The sequence below is a fragment of the Oryctolagus cuniculus genome, chromosome 1, assembly GCF_964237555.1.
Source record: "Oryctolagus cuniculus chromosome 1, mOryCun1.1, whole genome shotgun sequence".
In the NCBI taxonomy this organism is placed as follows: Eukaryota; Metazoa; Chordata; class Mammalia; order Lagomorpha; family Leporidae; genus Oryctolagus; species Oryctolagus cuniculus.
Window position 1 is genome coordinate 159,584,874 of NC_091432.1, and position 21,557 is coordinate 159,606,430.

Here is a 21,557-nt window from a genome sequence, read left to right on the forward strand (position 1 = left end):
AACACCTTATCACACTTTACTCTCTCAAAGTGGAAAAAGAGAAAGGGGCGGGGAGGGCTGAGAGCCTGTTAGGACTTGTGCCAGTTAAATCCGATCTCGCAGGGGATATGTTTTTCTTCTGGCGTCAGATTAAATTTTCAAATCAAGCAGTGTTTGAGGCTGCAAGGGAATGTCCATGGGATTCTTAGTGAAGCTAATCCCAAAGCAGTGGCGCATTCCAAGGGGCTAATCTGCCCAAGTTCATTGCTTACTTGAAACGTCTCTGGGGGGAAGAGCCGGGCAAGTGACTTTTTTTCCAGTGGGCGGTCATAAGAGCATTATTAACGGCGTGACCAGCCCCAGCCACAGCAAAATGAAAGCAACAGGAGCTGCTCGGGGGACTGACTGCCGTTGCCAGTGGCCAGAGTCAGCGCACAGGTAAAACGATCGCAGCTAACTTTTCTCTTGTTCAACTGTTCAGTGTCGGATGTGGGGACCTGGAGAAAGACCCAAAGACACCCAGGGATGTGGAGGGGAAGCCAGAGGCAAAGATGAACCTGTGCCTTCAGGACCTTGTGGGCTGGACTGTGAAATGGGAGAGAGTGGCAGGGAGAAGCGTGGGGAAGTTTTCCTGGTCATTTGTTCCCATAAAGTTAGCAAACTCTTCTTCTTCTGGTCTTGCGGTTACTAACCTGAGTTGGTTTTTTTTTGTTTTTTGTTTGTTTGTTTGTTTGTTTTGCTGACCTGGCCTGGGAAAAAGTGGATTGCTATAGCACTTCTGATGGCTTTCTGGAGTGGGATTTTAAGACACACTGTATGAATGTGCTGGAAAGGAGTGATACCAGGAGAGCTTGTTGATCCCGTAGCTGGAAGGGAGGGCACGCAGAGAAGATTCAGAGTAAGCTGGAGATGGTGTGGTGTTGGTGGCAGAGGCTTTGTGAAATAGAATTGAAACCCTCTTAAATGAAAGAATTTAATTTTTTTCTATTTAAGGCAACATTTACTGTTTTTTGGTTGTTGTTTTTGTCATTTAGATGAGTTGCTGACTGTTCATTTACCTCAAAATGAATACTGTATTCTTCGAGGGTAATCATTAGACTTTGTCTAAAATGTGGATGTCCTCAATTTTGTTTTGAATAAGATGTCCTTTAATGATTAGCCTTTGAAGAACACTTCCCCATTACACATCACACATGACTGATAATGCAGAAAGACAAGAAAGAAAGCAGCCCTTCACAACCTCAGTCATGGTTGTGTGACCATTCCACCTTTAGAAAAGAATGCAAAAAAGTGATTTTCTGAGGAGTAAGAAGAAGCCATCCTTTGCAAGAATGCATGAGACTTCCGAAGCATATTTAAAAAGAAAAGATTTTAGGACAGTCTGTCCATTGAATCTTTGCATTATAAAAGTATTAAAAGATCAACTAGAAAAACGGCATGTCAAAACTATTTCATGCTTTCTAATAATCAGGAGAACCATCCTGAGTTATCATAGCTGGATATCGAAGTATATGAAGCTTCATGCAGAGTGGTTCAAAGCCTTTGAACACAAGAAGAAAGAATTAGTTGGGAACAAGTTAAACCATGATTATACATCAACTATGCCTTCTCCGAGAAAATAATTTGGAAAATTTAATATCTGTCCCATTACAGACCTGAATACAGGCACAATAAAGCAAAATCCACAAAGTAAATTATGCCTGATAGTTTGCAGAGGTTCCAATTTGTGTGTGATACACGCATTCTTTCTGTTATGCATTAAACTTCCCACGTACAATCACAGTCATGAATGGTGGAAAGATGTCTTACATTTCCCTTTGCTGTCTCTCTCAATGGTGTTTGCCTTGGCAAGGGAAATGATTCATTGCCTAATAATAAGAAATAGAGAGTGATTCTCAAGCCTCTTGCTAACAGTGAGGTAAATCTTCACCTTTGAGAAAGTAATTAAGATGCTAAGCCATACACAACTCAAAGTGCTCTTACTAAAGGGCTGACAACCCAGCTGGCATAAGCAGTAATTCTAACCTCAAACCATCACACTGAATCTTCCATGGCCTTCTGGGTTAAAACCAGGATCCAAGAGCAAAAGAAAGAATGAAAGTGTCCTTGCAAAGTTGACTCCATGCATCACGGCCCCCTCAAATACTCAAGTTGAGTCCTGTTGCAATTACGTTTCTTTCATGGACATGTGATAATGACCATGCCACCCCTTTGACTGACTTCCTTCTCGTATTCTGGTGTCTTCTGAATGCCCCACCCCATCCTTTTCCTCAAGAAATGAAGAAGAGATAAGAGAGTGTTCATTACTGCACAGGTGAGGATTGCATGAGGGAAACGAGAAGGTAAAAGACGTGAGTGGCCTCTAGGCGTCCAACTCTTGGCAGGTACCACCGTGCTCCCAGGCGTGCCCTGATGGCACTGCCCATATCCAGGGGACTTGGTCGGTCACAGTTCATTTGGACAGGCAAGTTAGCAGAGTGGGTAAGAATATGAACTCTGGGGTCAGATGGCTAATGTTCAGGCCCTGGCTTGAAAGCACAGTTGCTGCATCTGTCTGCCTCCATTTCTCCTTTGGTAAATGGATACCATGGGAGTACCCTCCTCCCAGAGGTCTTAGGAGGATCAAAGGAGATCATACAAACATGGCACAATGCTAAACACATGAAGGTCCCTGGGTAAATGTTAGCTGTTGCTGTTACCTGTGGTGCTTCTGCTTCATAAGTCAGGTGCTGTATCTGAGTCACCTGCTTTGATTCTCACACTCCTTCCAAGTAGCTGTGATTATTCACATGTTATGGAAGAGCCTTAGAGAGGTTAACTAACTTTTCTATGTACCCTGTCAGTGACCATCCGGACCTCTTGGGCACCTATCATCCCCAACATGAAAGAGCCCAGGTCACCTCTGTGCCCAAGAATTTTGTAGTAGCTGCCTCTGAAATTTTTTGAAATTTTAGTCCCAGAATCAATGAACACAGGGCTGTTACCTCTTCTTGGAGTGAAAGCATGGTACCCAGAAAATAATAGCTGAGCTCATGTCAGGTGTTACTGCTGCACCTATTTAATAGAAGAGGAAAACTGAGGATCAAAACACTTGTGTGCTTGCTCCATGCTGCAGAGTCAGCTTCACACCATTCTTTCTACCTGCACACTTTATGCTTTTCCCAGTTTCTCTAAGGGACAATTGATCAGCACTCCCTGAAATTCCCAGATGCTCCCCCAAATGATCCTCATGAAGGCTTGGCAAAGTGGGCCATGAAAGAAAGAAAGTACCTTCTCCCCTTCTGTTCCCCATGGTGTGGGCAAAGTTGGTTTCAAATACCCAGGGAAGAACATGTGCCTGTCTGTGTGCCAAGAGATGGTATCAGTGAAAGAATTCAGTGTCTGGGAAAAATCGGAGCCTATGAATAGTTTAACTTACAGGCTTTCTACAAAGATAAAGACTGGTTATCTATGCCACTAAGCTCATTTCTGTTGCAAAGATAGAATCCTTCCTACCTGTTTAAGAAGGTAAATCTTGGGAAAATGATGGTGGGACTTTTTCACTTCCTTCTGGCAAAGAGATTGGACTATGCTCCCTTTGTTTGATGTATGTAGAGAGGTCCACCTGGACCCCAGGATCTCTGAGGCAGTGTGGGTGCAATGTTTGAAGACCCAGAAATTCTATGACCTCATTGTGACCATGAATGAAACCGGATGCAGTTCCATTGGGCCACTCAACCACCCCCCATGTTGCTATTTATAAAATATGCATTGTTGTCTTAGAAAACGCCCATCTGCACTCCCACACCATAGCATAGCCCTCCACTGTGAGAAAGGAGGGGATGCGAGGCTGAGACACTGGCGCAAAGCAGAAGTTAACCCAGCATAGGCAGACATTTGAGTGGGTGCCGGAGTCAAGTGCGGTTACTGCCAACAAATAGTGGTTAGTAACAGTTAACACCAGTTGTGGAGGCAGATCAGGTAGACAGCTCAGTGGTGCTTTGGCTCTGTGTTCTAAGGCTAAGAAGTTGGGACTGATGCTGGGTTACAGCAAAGATGATACCACATAGAAATAACATCACAGGTTGCTGTAGCAACTTCCATCTGAAATGCTTGGAGAAGGAATCTTCTGAGCAGCCAATTGGATTCCATGGGAGGCTCCTCTGCTATTTCAAATGCTGGGAAAGGAAATGGGAAAGGGGCATGATGAATATTCTGCATTGGAACAAAGATCTACAGTTTGCTGCAACCTCCTTTGTCTGTCTGAGAACCCAATCTCAGGGGCAGGACTTTTGGGAGGAGAGTCCCAGTAACACCCATTGTAAGAAGCTGAATTTGCTCTGCTTAAAGATATGTGGGATGCAGAAATAATGGGCCATCTTCTTTCCTTCCAAAGGTATTACCTGTGAAATTTTGGACTATGATAAAGACATTTTTTTTTCTTTCTGATGTTTTCATTAACTTTTTCTCCTTCTGTACTTAAGCATTGCTAATTTGGATTTTAGAAAAAGCATGGTGATGGATTAGAGCTTTGAGTTATGTAATTCCCCTGCCATTTTTCCTTTCTTCTAGAAGGAAAACTAATGGAGATATTAGCTTGAAAACCTTATAATTATTTAGGTGCCTTTCTTGATACCACTGAGTAGTTGTTTTCTATAAGGTTGTTTTCTATAAACTTACTGCTCTTTCTCTCCAAGTCAATTATATCTGTAAATGGCAATGACTTTCTGGTCTTCAAAAATTATTGTGGATTTATGTACAGTTCCATCACTAACATTTTAAAAATAACGACTATTTCCTTTGACTCTGACATTATGTTAAATAACCTAATCAGCAGGTTCTAGAAGTAATTGATTTTGTTATATGCAGTATTTATGTTGAATAACTCAATTTCAATTCAGTTTACAATAATATAGGCTATTATGTGATTATAAAATTTTGCTTCCTAGTCAACAATATTTAAAGGTTATGTTCACCTTTCCTCTCTTTTTTTTTTCCAGGCTCAGAAATCCTGGATAGAAAGAGCATTTTATAAGAGAGAATGTGTTCACATCATACCCAGCACCAAAGACCCCCATAGGTAAGCATCTCACTGTCTCTAATATCTTCAGAATATGAAGTAGCAATTATAGAAACAGTACCGATTATTACCCACTGCAAGGGAAACAACTTTAAAGGTCATTTTTTATATTGTTGGATGTTTTTGAAGCAATCATATAGGCACTATATAAAATGCCTTCCCTACAGTTAATTCTTAGTCTAAGAGCCTGTGCAGAATAACATAGACCATTATGGAAAGAATTAATCACATTTTTGTTTTGTTTTGTTGCTGATTTTCCCTTGGAAGTATTTTGTGAAAATATTTAGTTTACAGCAACATGCATTCAAATAAAAGACTCCTATCTGATTACCACATGTACTACAGACCTTCAGATTCCCATCCAAGCTCATTGTTAGTAGCTGGCTTACCTTCCTGAAGATTAACAAGGTATAAGGTGGGGTAAAGTAGCATATGTAAATATATAGAGAGAGATGTGCATACACATATATTCATGCATAGAGACTCATTTATTAACAGCTAATTTAATAAAGTAATTGAAAATATGGATAATAGAGTCTTAGACACCAACAATGTGACCTTGGGCAAATGACCTAACCTTCAAAACTAACATCTAATAAAACGGATGCTAAATTATGAGTGTTTAATGAGCATTAGTTATATACAAGTATTCCACCTATTATTACTAGTGTGGTAATGAATGCAAGACATATGATACAAGGGGTGAATTTTAAGTTTTCACATGTCTCATGAATATTTTCTTCATCATTTAAGAATGCTTAAGCCTGCAGATTTTTATCTCAGAATTAGATATTTGACGGCCAATGTCAACCCAGAAGAGACGAGTTAGGTTGAGACTCACATAGACATGGGATCTCTCATTCAAATGTGCTTGTTAAAATGCTTCCCTCTAAGCTCTTCCACTTCCTTAATGCCAGATTGGAGAGGTGAGAGCTGTAAGAATAGAAAAATCTAGAGAACTTTGTTTTGCGGGTGTCCTATCTTGAAGCGCAGGCCATATGTGAACGAGGACGATGGAGAAGGGCAGGAAGCATATTCAAGCTTATGTAGCTGAAGGAAAATGGAGAAGTGTTGGAAACAAAAGAAGATACGTGTGTCACACAAAGCCTGAGTTCACCATTTGCCTGATAACAGCCGCATGAAGGCGTTTTCGCCGAGAACTCACTGAAGTGGGCTGACAAAGCACTGCAGAATCCTCCAGCAGGCTGCCTTTAGTGTGTTTGCCAACACTAGCTAACGCCAGGGGTTCACCGTCCCTCTCCCATCACAGGTGTTGCTGTGGACGTCTGATCGGCCAGCATGTCGGCCTCACACCCAGTATCTCCGTGCTTCAGAATGAGAAAAATGAAAGTCGCCTGTCCCGAAATGATATCCAGTCCGAGAAGTGGTCCATCAGCAAACACACCCAACTCAGCCCAACGGATGCTTTTGGGACCATTGAGTTCCAAGGAGGAGGTCATTCCAACAAAGCCATGGTAATCAAAAAGCTATTCAGTCGATGCCAGTGTAACTCGTGTCTGACACAGGATTGGTTGAGAGTGTGAGATTTAGTCTTGGGTGAAATCTCAACTCTGCCACATCCTGACAGATGACTTACTCTAATTACCTTGCTCTAGAGTGTCTCAGCTTTTCCTGTGTAAAATGCAGGAAAGAAAACCTTCCTCTAGGGGTTTTAAATAATTAGTGAAATCAGACATACTGTTATTAATGATAACAAAGCAAATAGCTTTCTTTCATCACCCACTATTTATTATGTTATCTGCAAAAATGTTTTTCTCAATCCATTTCTTTCCCTTTTTGGTGAAAATATGTTACTTTCATGTTTCTGTTTCACTGTGTTTGTAAATAGTAAGTCTCTCAGTTCAAAGTAGAAATGATCATCCCACTCTCTTTCCTTCCCTGTGCTAACAGAGGTCTTGCCATCTACATTGAATGCTTTTTCTCTAGTCAGCTGTGTTCAATAAAGTCCTCAATGGAGGGTTCCTATATGAAAAGCGTTTAGGGGACAGAAGAGGCTTTAGAAAACATACAACTTCTCCTTTAGTAGTGTCACTTCTAAATTTTAACTTTCTTCATAGAAAACTTTCTACTTGGCTGAGAGATTTTTCCAGGAGAAAAGTATAACATGTGTTTTGGAATTTCTAGAAATGCTATTATAGTCCAAGAAGATTGCTTCCAACATAGAGAGAGAGAGAGTGTGTGTGTGTGTGTGTGTGTGTTAACTGAGATTGGAGCAGTTGGAAGCGGCTGCTCTTAGGCATGCCATGGAATCTTCTGAGTTCGGAGGGGAAATTTTGCTTAGAGAAGCATACTGCAAAATATAAGAGGGCTCCCAGTCTAAAGATGTACAACAAAGCCACCTCTCTCTTCTTGTTTTTCTCTTCTCCTCTGCTTTCCTTGCTACTATCCCCAACTCCGGCTGCAACAAGTACTTTATCAAGAATGACCGAGCTATTCGCTCTGTCCTTTCCTGAAAGAATCAATCTTGAGCTATTCGTTAAATTACAACCAAGTTGGAGCTAACATTGGAAAGATAAGAGGTTGCAGCTTGCAACCTGTCCAGCAAGGCTTGAGAAAATGAAGAATGGGTTTATTATTCTTGGCCAACACAGAACTGAGGGAAATGGAGATTTGTCAACTTCCTCACCCTCACTTAAGGTGCTTGCCTATATAAGATGACTAAGTGTCCCCAACTTAGTATAGCCCCTGTCTACAATATGAGACTGAACCATGAATGAGGGTATTTCAGAAAGTTCTGGAAAAATGGAATTAAAACTTGAGTTTATTTGGATGCAAAAAGTTTTTGAAATCCATGCGTAGATTTTTTTTCATAATACACATTTTGCATGAACTTTCTGAACTACCCTCATACAATATAGGTTCTCTGGAACCATGCATTGAAAGTTACTTAAGTACTGCTCATGGTAAAAGTGCTACAAATGAGGAAGCAGTTTTCTGGGTTATAATCATTATAGATTGGTACACTAAGCACCTTCCCAGCATTGTGCCATGATCCCAGAAGGCACAGGGCAGGCATCTAGTCACGATTATAAATGTTCAGCATCAAATTTGGAGCGTGATTATGATTGTAAGTGCTCCTGAGAGTCCCCCTCTAAAGTCAGCACCTTAGGAAACTCTAATTACCGAGATAGGTCATTGCCCAAACACATATTAATTGGTCTTAGGAGGACATATTTCAGAAAATATATAGATCATAAAAGGAAAGTAGTCTATATTTTCATCAAATGATAGCTTTGATGGAAAATTAATCCCTAGCAGCTGAAGTTTATAAAACTTAGTGTTGAGTCACAAATAATTTCTGCCCATTTTTCACAAGTTCAGTCTACTTTCAGAAGATAAAGCTTTCTGTCATAAAAATCTTAAAGAATGGAGTATTTGTGTAATAGTAAAGAGTGTGGATTCTGAAATCAGCCTGTGTTTAACCCAGGGACCATAGAAATGCTTTGTGAAAGGAAGAATGTTGTTCACGTTCTCTGTGCCTCAGCATTTATTCTGTTGCATGGATTGTTGATCCTCCTATCATACATAGTAAATGAGATGACATAAGTAACACTTTCCACACAAGGCCATGCACACAATAGTTATAAAACTTAATCGAGCTGCTATTTTTATTACTACAGGCTGAGCATCTCTAATCTGAAAATCCAAAATCTAAAATGTTCCAAAATCTAAAACATTTTGAATGCTGACCTGACACCTTAAGAGGAAAGTTCCACGCCTGACCTCCTATGACAGATCATAGTCAAAATGCAAACACACAGTACACAACTCCTTCTGTGTTCCCACAGGAAAAAACCCTGCCCAGCCCTCTTCAGCTGGGATGTACCTTTCCATGCACACTGAGATCCCCCCACAAACATGCCTATTGTGTGTATAATGAAATGGCCTGCGTTTAGGCTGGACCAGTGGCAGGGTCTTTGTCCTATACCCAAAATACCTCAGTATGTATATACAAATTTTCCAAAATCCAAAATAGTATGGAATCTGCACCTCTCCTGCTCTCAACCATTTCAAATAAGGGATACTCAGTCTGTCTCATTGTTATCATTTGCTTCAGGCTCTGAAAGAAGTTACAAAAACATTTGGCTAGTATTTGAAAGACACCATTTGAATGTAAATATTTTTGTAGATTATTTTACAAGTTCATGGTATATGTTTTTGCATTGACACTTTAAAACAATTCCAGAATTTCTGACTCCTTAGCCCACTAGTGAACCAGAGAATATGAAGCCATGTTGTCATTTATTTATACCCTGGCTCTGTCACTTGCTACTGGCTGTGTGACTTGGTCCAGTTGACTTACAGTCCCATTGACCCAATTTCCTCATCTGTAAAATGGATGCAGTAATTCCCACTTCACAGTAATTCCCACTGAAACATTAAGTGAGTCAATAGGAATGTCCTTCAGAAAGTTTGTGAAAAAATGCATGTTATGAAAACACTATGCATGGAATTCAAAGATTGTTTACAGTCAAATACACTTATGTTGTAACTCTACATAAATATTTTCAAGTTTTAATACTTAAAACTGCCTGGTATCAAAGCTGCACAGTGTTTGCTGTTATTACTCCCTCCTGCATTGAGGTCATTTATTATAGCTATGAGACAAACTTTCCGGTGGATTGAAATAAGAATGCATGACCTTGCAGCCAGAGAGAATGAAACCTAAGCCTTAGCCTCATGATCTACCTGAAAAATCTTGGTTAAACCACTAATTTAGCTGAGCCTCAAGTTTTCTTATCTATCAGTATGAAGCAGATGTGGTTGCCTTACTTGATGTTTGTAAGGATTGGAGAGAAGATAAAAAGAACCTAGTGTACAGCCAGGGCTCAAGATTTATATGGAAATAATGCTTTGTGAAAAAAATTAGTGGTAGAACACTGAAGCAGCTTCCTTTGAGTGCAAAGATGTGTTACAGGGGTCCCTGGCTGCCCAAGTCCAGGAGTCTTGAACATCAGCGTTGGTGACAGTCACCCGCAGGAAGCTAGTACTGGCAACTCCAACTCAGTACTCACTGTCTTTCTGGAGTCTCTGTTACCTGGTGGCACCCGCTCTACTTTAGTTCAACAGCAAAACAGCTGCTGTGGGAGTGCTGTCAATGAGGAACAAAGCCAAGATCCCTTCTCAATAGATTGTTTTCACCTACCTGAGCTCTCCTGAAAATTTTAGTGAGTTGGACCCTAAGCACCTGGAGACAAAACCCCAAATGAATTTATTAGAATGCATGTCCTTCCAATGAGTCATCAAAATACTTTTTGTAATTACTCTCAGACTTTGTAGCAAACAGTAACAGTAGCAGCTAAAATTTATTGAACATCTGCTAGGTTCCTGTACCTCTGCCAAGTACTTATTGATGTTATTTCATTTTTTATGCCAGAACAGAATAATATTCTGGAGCCCAGAAAGCCCAAGTAATGTGCACCCTGTCACACAGCCCAGCATGATACTTAACAGTGGAAGGAAAGATGAAGAGGCGGCTAGATCTTTCACTCAGCTCCAGTGGACTTGGTACATTTGTACGCTGAGCTCAGGCAGCCCTCCTCAGGCTTCACATGGCTCTGTCAAGCCCAGAGCTGTCTGCTGGTGATCAGGTCAGGCATGGTCAACTACATGATTGGTGGCACCCAGTGCACATGGAAAATTTAAGGCCCTGGAAGCAACAGGGAAATCAATCCCCCCCCTCCTTCCAACAGCTGGCAACTCCAACACTCAGTAGATGACTGACCCACCCCAGAAGGTAGCGACCTTGATGCTACAGCATATTCAGTATCCAAGGTGGGTGCACTTCCTGCCAAAGTGCTCATGGACCACCCCTTGTTGTTGCCACCCTGAGATAAAGGTAGCCATTGCTTTTTCCTTGTCCTAAAATACTGCAGGGCACAGAGTTGACCCTGACCTTAACTCTCAGACCTGGAATGTCTCCATCCTGAGGAGGCAAGCAAAGAAGTGAGACCAGGGACCATGTGTAAGCAGAAACTCTGATCCCTCTGCACATGTTCCCCTGACCCACCAGACTTCAAAGTCAAGGACAAAATTACTATTTTTAAACTTGCATTATTTATTTGAAAGGCAGAGAGATAAGACACAGAGATTTTCTGTCTGCTGGTTCACACTCCAAACGCTTGCCACACCTGAGGCGAGGAACCCAATCTGAGTCTCACATGTAGGTGGTAGAACCCAACTATTTGATCTATCACCTATTCCCTTCTGGAGAGCACATTTATAGGAGGTGGAATTGAGGGTGGAGCCAGGACTCCAATCCAGGCACTCCAATATGGAATGGAGGCATCCCAAGCTGCATCTTAACCACTAAGCCAAAAACTTCCCACTAAAATAAGATTAATAAGAATTTCAACATAGCAAGTACAGAGCAATGAGTCCCAAACATTGCATTTCAAATGTCCATGCTGCTAAGTTTTTGAGGTTAGGGCTGCCCTAGATGGTCTCAGAGCAGTTTCCGTGGGGCATACCTTTCTTTTATGAGTCTAATCAGCTAAATGAGGACAATTTTTTCCTTTTTATTACAATAAGACTTTAACACATAGAAATTCAGCTATTTGTCCAGATACTAATGAGCACTGTGTCCACATTGAACACTTACCCTTGAATTATTCTGATTCTCCTGTCTAGACAATGGGCTGGAGTTGTTCATAGGTCAGAGGTTTCATTTTATCAGGCTGGAGAATCATTTTGTGCCAAACTGTGTTGCCTTTACCTCTCATCCCATCCCATTGTTCCAAAGGGAACAACAACCACTGTCTATTTAAAACCTTCTGTCTTTACATGGGGAAGACACGGTTAAGTAATCACCAAGGTTTTTACATCAGACCAACTAAATATGTCTTTGATCTCCTGCTTCTAACAAGAAGACTTGAAAGCTGAAATGATTTTTTTAGCAAAATGGCCAAAAAACTCTTTAGGCAGATTTACTTTTATTTTTTAAAAAATAAGATGTAACATTAACTTTTTCCAACCAGGCAACCCCAATTGAAGCCTTTTTGTATTTAAAATGCCAGTGTGGTCTGGATTCAATATGGTACAGTCTGCAGGAGTTGTGGTTGAATTGATAACTGGAGAAAAAAAGTCCTTATCAAAATATTGCAGGTCCCATTAAAGCCCTGTCTTTATTCAGGAATCCTGTGTGTCTGTCTCACCCCATAGGCAAGACAGCAGTAGGTCACAGGACTTTAGCCACCAAAGACACTTGAGGGTTGGTTTTCAATTCAGAGGCTCACAATCTCCTGAGAGGCCTTTACGAATTCCCACACCCCAAACTCAGTTTCTAGAGTCTCATTCATTGGTTTGGTGTAGAGCCTGGGCATCCAGAGATTTTTGAAAGCTACCCAGATTATTCTGTTCAGCCAGTATTGAAATGTACTAATTAATCCCAGTCTCTCTACCTAGTTTGTTGGTGAGGTAACTGGAGCCCAGAGATGTTAAATTATTTCCCAGAGTCACTCAATTATTTAACCATAAAATTCTCAAACTCAGCTTCACACTCTGTCAGCTCTGTGTCTTCTTGGTCGTGTGTGCCTGGAGGAGATCATAGCTGATGGATTTGTTTGCAGATATACAATGGAATTCAAAATGTTTGTTTATAAATGGAACCAAATAGTGTTTGTTTTGTTGCAAAAAAACTATGATACATGTGCATAGTTTTTTCATAATAGGCATTTTCCGTCAACTTTGTAGAGACCACTTTATCTACTGGGTAGTTGAAAGGAAGCTAATTACTAATGTGTATATAGATCTGTTGTACATGGTTTTTGAAAACTTGGTAATGGAAATTATAAAATCACTATTTGATGAGGTTAAACTCTAAAAGTATGATCAGGAAGAGTCTTTGTAAGATTATATACTGGGCTAATAGAACTGTGAGTGCTTCTGAGTGCTTTGGGATATTCTGTCCTCAATTTCCAGGCTTCACAAGCCCCAGTGCAATAGTCATGGAACCAGCACTTCACCAATAGAAACAGTGACACAGGAAGGAGCCATTTGATAACTGACAGTGAGAAGTGATCCTGACTTCCTTTTTAGTACCAAGCCACTAATCACAAGCCCCCCAAGTCCAATCCCGCCTCATGCAAGGACCTGTTAGTTCATTCAGATGCCCATAAAAGTCAGAACAGAAGGGAGGGCCAGCACTGTGGCACAGCAGGGTAAGCCACCACTTGGCATATCAGCATGCCTGGTTCAGTATCCAGCTACTCCACACTTCCAGTCAAGCTTCCTGTTAAAGGGCCTGGGAGACGAGATGATAGCCCAAGTACTTGGGTCCCTGCCCCCACATGAGAGACCCAGATTGAGTTTCTTGGCTCCTGGCTTTGGCCTGGCCCAGACCCAGTTGTTGGAGACGTTTGGGAAGTGGACCAGTGGATGAAGAAAAACTTTCTGTGTCCCTCTCTCTGTCAGTCTCTCTATGTGTAACTCTGCCTTTCAAATAACATAAGTAACTCTTAACAAAAAAAATTGAAGTACAGGGTGCCAAGCACAGAGGATACTAAAGCTCTGTTGTGGCCGTTGTTTTACTAGAACAGGTTCAAGGTAACTTAAAGTGGACTCAGAAGGCAAGAATAACAGCCCCATCTGCAGATATTGTGTCCTCTCTCAGGTACGCTTCTTTCTCTAAGTCGCAGAGTGTAAATTACTTAGAAAAGACAGCAGTGCTGGGCTTGATTATAAGCAAAATCAGATTTGCTTACTAATCATCTCTTGCAATTAATGCTGAGCTGAGTCGTGGGCCAGGTAAGTATAACCCAATTAAGGACTTGTATCCAAGCACCTCAAGTCACCCACACAATTCTCTTTGGGTTTTCCCTTGCTATTTGCTCTACTTATTAGATCAGGTTGAGCCCCTTTTATAGTTCTCAAGTAATTTAGATAATTATTCCTATCCTTCGTGTTCACATTTAGCTCTAACTATTGAATCTCCCAGGGTGGAAGCCTTATTCCTTGAGCCTTGTGGGCAGGGGGTACAAGACAGCAGGGAAGATAGAAGGGAAGTCAGAGGCAGCGGAGGCAGGCAGCAGTGTGGTCTCTGTCACCTTAGACTGTTACAGTGTTTCAGGGGTTGAATTTCATATTTTAAAACTTGTCTGTCTTTGCATTATGCAGATTTGATCTGGGAGTCATCATTGGTACTTTGCAAACAGGAAATTAAATGAATCCCACTTCGCAAAACAAAATAGCTAATCACCAAGCCGTGGCTAGCCAAGCAGCTTTACTGACAGAAGCAGGATATGGTTTTGAGAAGTTTTGTAATTACTCCATTGATTTCCAGTTTCTACCTTGTAATCTCAAGGCCACTGAGCTGGCAGGATCTTTGGCCGGTCTTTCTGAAACTGAGAATAAAACTAGAATCCATCACTCACATCCCTCCTGATCCTAATCACAGATCTATAGAGAAGCCAGAATCGACTGTTCGCTGAGGAAACATCCCATCTCTTTGCCTCGAGAAAATTTTATGCTAAATAATTCTGGCAGGAAATCCATAGAGTACCCTCTATGACCCGTTCATATGCTTAGTGAAGTTTTATATTATTTCTGGACTTTCCTTTGGCTTCACATTCATCCCCTATAAGTAGCTGCTCTCTAACTCTGGAAAATAGCAAAAACAATATGGAATAAATTGCATTGTCATTTTCACTTCCAAACTCTTATGGGTCATCAAACTAGGAATTTAATAACAGTGATTGCAATTCCAAATATTTTCTCTCTAGGGTGATTTCATATCTATTAAACCATCACAAGAATTAGACTCTCAGTGCAAAACAAAGGACTTAGCAAACTTGGAAAGCTGGTATCAGCAAAATTATCTCAGCAGTTTAATGTAATATATTCTGCTTGGCCACAGCTTTAATTACAAGTGCCAATTTTAAATGTGACTACAAAGAATTAGGAAATGAAATGATGCTTGTAACATTTCTAGACTGGAAAATAGGACAAATGTCCCACTACAGGCTTGGAAAAAAGGCATTAGAAATACTGTTAAAATAGATCTAGCAATGATAGGCTAATTATTTAGAGCAAACAGTAATTAACGAATGCCAAGTGATTATTTATAAGAGTGAATGATGGCACTGCAGGATAAGGAGGATGATTTGTCATGTAACATTCTCAAGAGTGTAGCCAGATGTATTGTTCTGAAGTTCTATGTTTTCATTAAACATTTTCATTAAAACAGTTGGGCACAGTTACATGGGTAAAAATTCAGGGCTGAAGAGGTGACTGATAAATTAGGAAAGCCAAATTGCTCTATAAAACTCAAGTTCAGAACGCCTAAGAAAGATGGTTTTTTAAATAAAATAGCACCAGTCTGTTGTAATAACTGTGATAATGCTGGAAAAGGGAGACTGTCTAGTTTTAGACAACTCTGTAGGCTCCAAGTCTGGGGCAGTGAAGCCAGAATAAAGTTGAATTCTCCTTTGATAAGTGAATAGTAATATTTCTAATGATGAAGCAGCAGGAGTGGTTTTAGTGGGGAAAAAATGCAGTACAATTGCTTGTGCTAAGTGGAAAGACTTTTCTTGAGTAGCAGGCAGAGTGAAAACTCCAGAGTTTGAGTTAGGCACTCAGGTCTTGACAGGTCTGCCAGGTGTACTCTCTTTGTTACCAGTCTGAATGCACACTGCATGCTTAGTTCTTTCCAAAGACATCTGCCTGGTATATCAGGTATATTTCTCCACATTAAGCTTTGCATGCTAATTTTTACTGCTGAAAAGAAACAAACAAGTGAGTTTTAGTTTTCAAAGTCTTCTGCCACACACACACACACACACACACACACACACAGGTGGGGGGAGGGAAATCCCTCTAGTTTTCTATTATATCCTCACAGAATTTCACTTCTGTTTGTTATTCTTATGAAAATAATCCTGGATGCACTGACCTCCAAAACATAGATCAAAGACCACAATTTCTATTAGAGCTAGCCTCTCTTTTATACAGAACATCCTTGAAATGCTATTCCAAATGCTGTAAGTGTATCATAAGGGCTTCCTGCTGCCTCGTGGGGCAATAATGATAGGAAAGAAAAAGGGTAGCTAATTCTAGATGTGATAACTAACTGAAGTTCAATTTATCTCTTGAAATCAGAAGTTGATACACCATGGTGCATGAGTGAAGGGAGGGTTGGGCAGCCCAAGGCAGGTATTTTCAAAAACACCTGCACCAATTGCTCCCCAGGTAACTCCCAGTTCAGAAGCAAAGGGCCATTGTGAAAAGTATACCAGTTAGAGAATTAGAGGCAAGCTACTTGGAGTCATGTATAAGAGGAACGCAACCTTATCAAAAAAAAAAAAAAAACACTTTTTTTTTTCTGCCATATCAGTATAACAGTGGCCTGTAAGACTGTCCGGATCACCCCCACTTAACAGGAGAGGATGCTCAAGTTGGCCAAATGACTATCAATGCCAATGGGAAGTTACCCATGTCTGAGGAATTTCTAAATAGGAGAGACTCATCAGAGTATTTCCCGTGTGACAAAATTTAGGAAGATTTCTTGTTATTTGCAAAATGACCCCTTAGCAATCAATAGACTCCTAAGTGGGCAGTCAAAATTGTGTGTCTTAACAACCAAAGTAACTCCTACTTTCAAATCACATTGGCCATTTAACAGGAATTGATTAATTGCTCTGGGAACAACCTTTTAAAAGTGTGAAGCTGCTGATTTGGCACATGAGTTAACTGCTATATTAGAAGGACTTGGAGAGCTGACTGAAAATCTGATATTTACAGGAATAAGAGTATAGATTTAAAAGTGAAGTCTTCCAATATTCTCAAAATGTTGCTTTATCCCTTGATTCTACTTATTCTCTTAACCCCTAAATCATTGACTTGAGTTGATCAACGATATCAACTGAAAAAAAAAAAGCTAATTCATTTAAATATTTTATCTTGCCTTTCATTTTCTAAGAGAAGGATACAATAAATCACAACAGGCAACATCCAAGGGCCAGAGCCACCAAGTATTTGTGTTATTTGCTGGCTTCCAGATAAGTTCAGTTAATCATATATTCCTTTGTGTAAGAATTAGTCCTGGTCAAAAGAGCTCCCATGTCAGTTACTGAACATTCATATTTGTTGTGACCTGAGTCTATCAGTGTTTACTCAATCTTTTTTATTTTTCAAAATGTTGATGTAAAATATTAAGGGTGCTTTCTCTCCTTTGGCCCAATAGCAAGCTCAACATACACTGTCTTAGTCTGTTTTGCATTGTTATAACAGAATAGCCAAGACAGGATGATTTCTCAAGGACAGAGATTTAGTTCTTAATAGTTTGAGAGGCTGGAGAATCCAAGGTTGAGGTGAGCAGCACTTGGCAAGGGTTCATCCCATGACAGGAGGCAGGAGAGTGGATGTGTGCATGACACAGGAAGGGAAGGAGGCCAAACTTGTTTCCAATGAACTCACATGATCAACAAATAGATGCCTTTTGGTTCTTAGTGTTTCATTTATAAGGGTGTCTTCAAAACATTCATGGAAAATGCACATTATGAAAAAATCAGATTTCAAAATATTTTATACTAAAATTCCCTTACTTTTAATGTTTTATAAACTTAGTTTCATTTTATTTGAAATGTAGAGTGACAGAGATCTTCTATCTGCTGGTTCACTCCCCAAATGCCTACAGCAGCTGCGACTGAGTCAAACTGAAGCCAGGAGCTGGAAACTCCACCTGGGCCTCCTGCATGGGTGGCAGGAACCCAAGGACTTGAGCCATCAAGTGCTGTCTCCAGGGTGTGCATTAGTTAGAACCTGTATCAGAAGCAGAGGAGCTAGGACACAAACCAGGAACTCTGATATGGAATAGGGGCACCCGAACAGTGTCCTAACTGCCATCCCAAATGCCCATCCCTAAACTTATTTTTTAAATCCATTTTCCATGAACTTTTTGAAGTCCCTTCATAAGCATAAATTTAGATGCCCCAAAGTAAGTTATTTCCCAAGAGAGACTTATTCCTAAAAAGGCATTTAAATTATTACAAATTAGCATAAATAATTACATTCTGAGATGTCACCTAGCTAATTATACATGCTGAAATAATTACAAAATACAAATATATTTTTGTGCAAAATACAAGGATAGAATCACAAAATGATTTGATATGAACTGTCACTTCCCTTCACACTATATTACTGTAAGCACATCTGTTCCTAAGTACTAATATGGTTTCAAATCTCACATTATTTATCTACATAAATTAAATGTGCAGGTGGTAAGGCTGTGGGGTCATCATGGCATTCCAAAGGCCACAATTACAACTCTTCTTGTGTTAAAAAACATTACACTGTTCTCCTGTATAAGGGATCTTTGGGAAATTCATGGAAAATACATATCATGAAAAAACTATGCATGCATTTCAAAAATTTTTGTACCAAAATAAATGTCTTTTAATTCTAATTTTCCACAAACTTTTAAAAGTACTCTGCTATATGTTCTACGATTACTGAAATGACATCTATACAATCCTTTAGAAATCTTAGGAACTACTCTGTAGTCTGGCAAGGGACAAATAATCTTAGGGGTACCTTACATGTTTTCTATATTTAAGAAAACTGTAATTAGAGATCTCAGAAGAATATGGGTTCTTATCAGATTGCTTTTTAGAGGAATAAGATGTGATACACTGAAGGTGGTAAATAAAGAACAGTAAGTAATTCAAAAAGCAATTTTTTTAACATTTCTCATACTAAGAATTCTCAATTTGTATAGTTTGGAAGCCTTGTGAGTCCCGGTTGTGGTTTATTTTGCTAAATATCCCTTTCTAAAATTAGCCAAAATGATATAAATTCAGCTCAACAGTGCCACCAGATTTTAACTATTCCCATAGCATAGATTCAGTAGATAGGAACATTTTATTCTTTCATATTGTTGTAAGCCACATTATTGAGGTATGATTAACAAACAAAAGACTATACATGGTTAATATGTACAACATAAGGAAACTTATTTTGTGATAAAATATACCTGTGAAACCATTACTACACTCAAGGCCATAAACATATCCATCAGTTTGAAAAGTTTCCACTTGGATCTTATTGTATGTATTTTTCCTTATTCTTGTATCTTACCCCATTCATTGTATACATTTTTTTTCTTATGAAGAGTAGCTCAGTGGAGATTTTTAAAAAGTCTTTTATTTAACAAACACTTGGATACCACAGTCCCTTCTTTTACCTCCCAGGCTGCTTGCACGGCACTTAAAGTACATTGCTGCAAATTTCTCTTGATCCAAGTGTGCAAGTTCTCTCTCTGCATGAGAGTTCTGCATGAAACATGCCATTTTTTCGTCTCGGATTGTGAAGTCAAAAATCTGATGATGTGTTTAGTAACATTGCTAGCATCTACTGATTCCCTTCTGGAATCATTTTTGGTAGGGTGCTCAGGTCAATATAAAGCGGGCTGGATTAGAGTCCAGCACTTTGGATTTCTGATATATACAAATAGCAAATTTAGCTCCTTGGTATTCCTTAATGATGCAGTTTATCAAACTGATTTAATATTTTCTGTTTTTGTCTCACATTTCTGCTAAATGTATTTCAAATACACATTTTAAAAAGAATGGGCATGGGATTTTGGAGGTTTTTCAACAAAGTGATTTCCCAGTCCCAGAAACAGAGCAATAAATTGTTATTTCTTGGATAATTTTATTTATTTTAATATGAAAAAGTTTCATTACAGGCAGCTCTGTTCTTTTTGAAGTTATGCTACAGCAACATCAATACTAAACAAATTCCAAACTTAAAACCTTTCTCCTCTCTCCCACATAAGACTTTCAATATTATGAATGATTATTTATTAAAGTAAGTTAGAATTGGGACTTACCAGGCTTCAAGACTATTTGTAATTTATATGCTCTGTTTTCTAATGCTTTAATTCTATCCTGCCATAGAGTAGGCATAATTCTTATTTTATATCATTTCACCAATGCTTTGTTAGATTTACTATATAGTTGCTAATATATCTAAGTTTACCACAATCTAATAGCATCCATTTTAGATAAATTCTGCTTGATTTTATACACACACACAGAGACTCATGCACTTTAACATTTCCTCAGCGAGGTCTGCATGAAACAAAAACTGTTTTTGTAGTCAGAGAGTGTCTATAATTTTCTTTTTTAAAAAAGATTTATTTGAAGGGCAGAGTTACAGATGGAGAACAGATAGAGAAGACTTCCATCTGCTGGTTCACTCCACAAATAGCTGCAACAGCCATTGGACTGGACCAGGCTGAAGCCAGGAGCCAGGAGTTTCTTCCAGTCTCCCACGTGGATGCAGGACCCAAGCACTTGGGCCGTCTTTCACTGCTTTCCCAAGCCATAAGCAGAGAGCTGGATCAGAAGAGCAGTAGCCCAGGACACAAACTGGAGCCCATGTGGGATGCTGGCACTGCAGGAGGAGGCCTAACCTACTACACCACAGAACCAGCCCTTATAATTTTCTCCCATTTTCAACGATAGGTTTGATGGATGTACCAATTGTCAGTCAGTTGACAATTCTATATTCAAGTCCCTGGCTTCCGGCAGCAATTGCCACTGAGAAACAAGCTTTCAGTCCCTGACTCTGTATTTGTAGGTGATGTGTGTTCCCTCTCCCTTTGTAGTTATCTGTGATGTGTCTATGAGCAGTTAATTTATCTTGCTTAGGATCCACTGAAAGTCTGGATCTGAGAATTAGTATCTTTCGATAATTCAGAGAAATACCTAATATATCTAAGTATTTCCTCTTTCCCATTATCTCTTTTATTTCTATCCAGAATTCTGATCATTTCCTCCAAAGTTCTTCATTTTCCTTTCATGTTTTCAACTCTTTTTCTAGTGTGTAGTATATTTATCTTCTGGACTAATTGTTTCATTTATCCACTATAATTTTAATTATTACATTTTAATTTCCAGAGGCTCTATTTGATTCTTTTTCATATGTATATGGTCATTCCTTATTGTTTTATTCCTTACATATTCAACCATCTCATTTGTTTAACATTAAATATAACTATTTTACATTCTGTATCTGCTCATTTCATTACCTTTGAGGATCTTATTCTGTCGTCTGTTGTTTCTGTTGGTTCTCATTTATGTAGATTTATTTCCTTGTGTAACTTGTGATTTTATGTTTTTACTCTGAAATACTCATGTCCCTCATGAGAATTATCTCCTATCCTGATTGATGACATTCTTTACAGAGGATCTGTGTTTTGCTTCTACCAGTTACCTGGAGGCATTATCCAGCCAGGTCCATTTTACATTACATACTCTGCTTGGCATTTCTCAAACCACCCTAGAATGAGTGTGGACCAAAGCCTGTTTGAGGGTCTGTTTCTGTTTAAACATAATCATAGTGGGATGTTTTTTCCCCCATCCACCACGGTCAAGGTTGAGGTAGACAAGTTTCCTTGCTGTCTTCTCAACCTCAGACTTATTTTTTCTTCCTTACACTTTGTGGTGAGGCTGTGGAAGTACCTCAGCTTTACGTAGGGTCTGCTACTAAACTCCCA

General features: G+C 39.6%; 1 protein-coding gene across 20 annotated transcripts in view; it reads left to right on the forward strand.

Annotated features, from left to right (window-relative positions):
* Window positions 1-21,557, forward strand: part of TRPM3 (transient receptor potential cation channel subfamily M member 3) — a 1,025,749-nt gene that overhangs the window by 698,151 nt on the left and 306,041 nt on the right. For 19 of the 20 annotated variants that reach the window (XM_070050833.1, XM_070050835.1, XM_051858588.2 and 16 more), the window contains exons 2-3: window positions 4,959-5,038; window positions 6,309-6,513. In XM_070050833.1, coding sequence (XP_069906934.1) covers window positions 4,959-5,038; window positions 6,309-6,513 — 285 coding nt within the window. Of the gene's footprint in view, window positions 1-136; window positions 418-4,958; window positions 5,039-6,308; window positions 6,514-21,557 lie in introns of those variants that run through there. The other variant, XM_070050915.1, reaches the window with a different exon arrangement.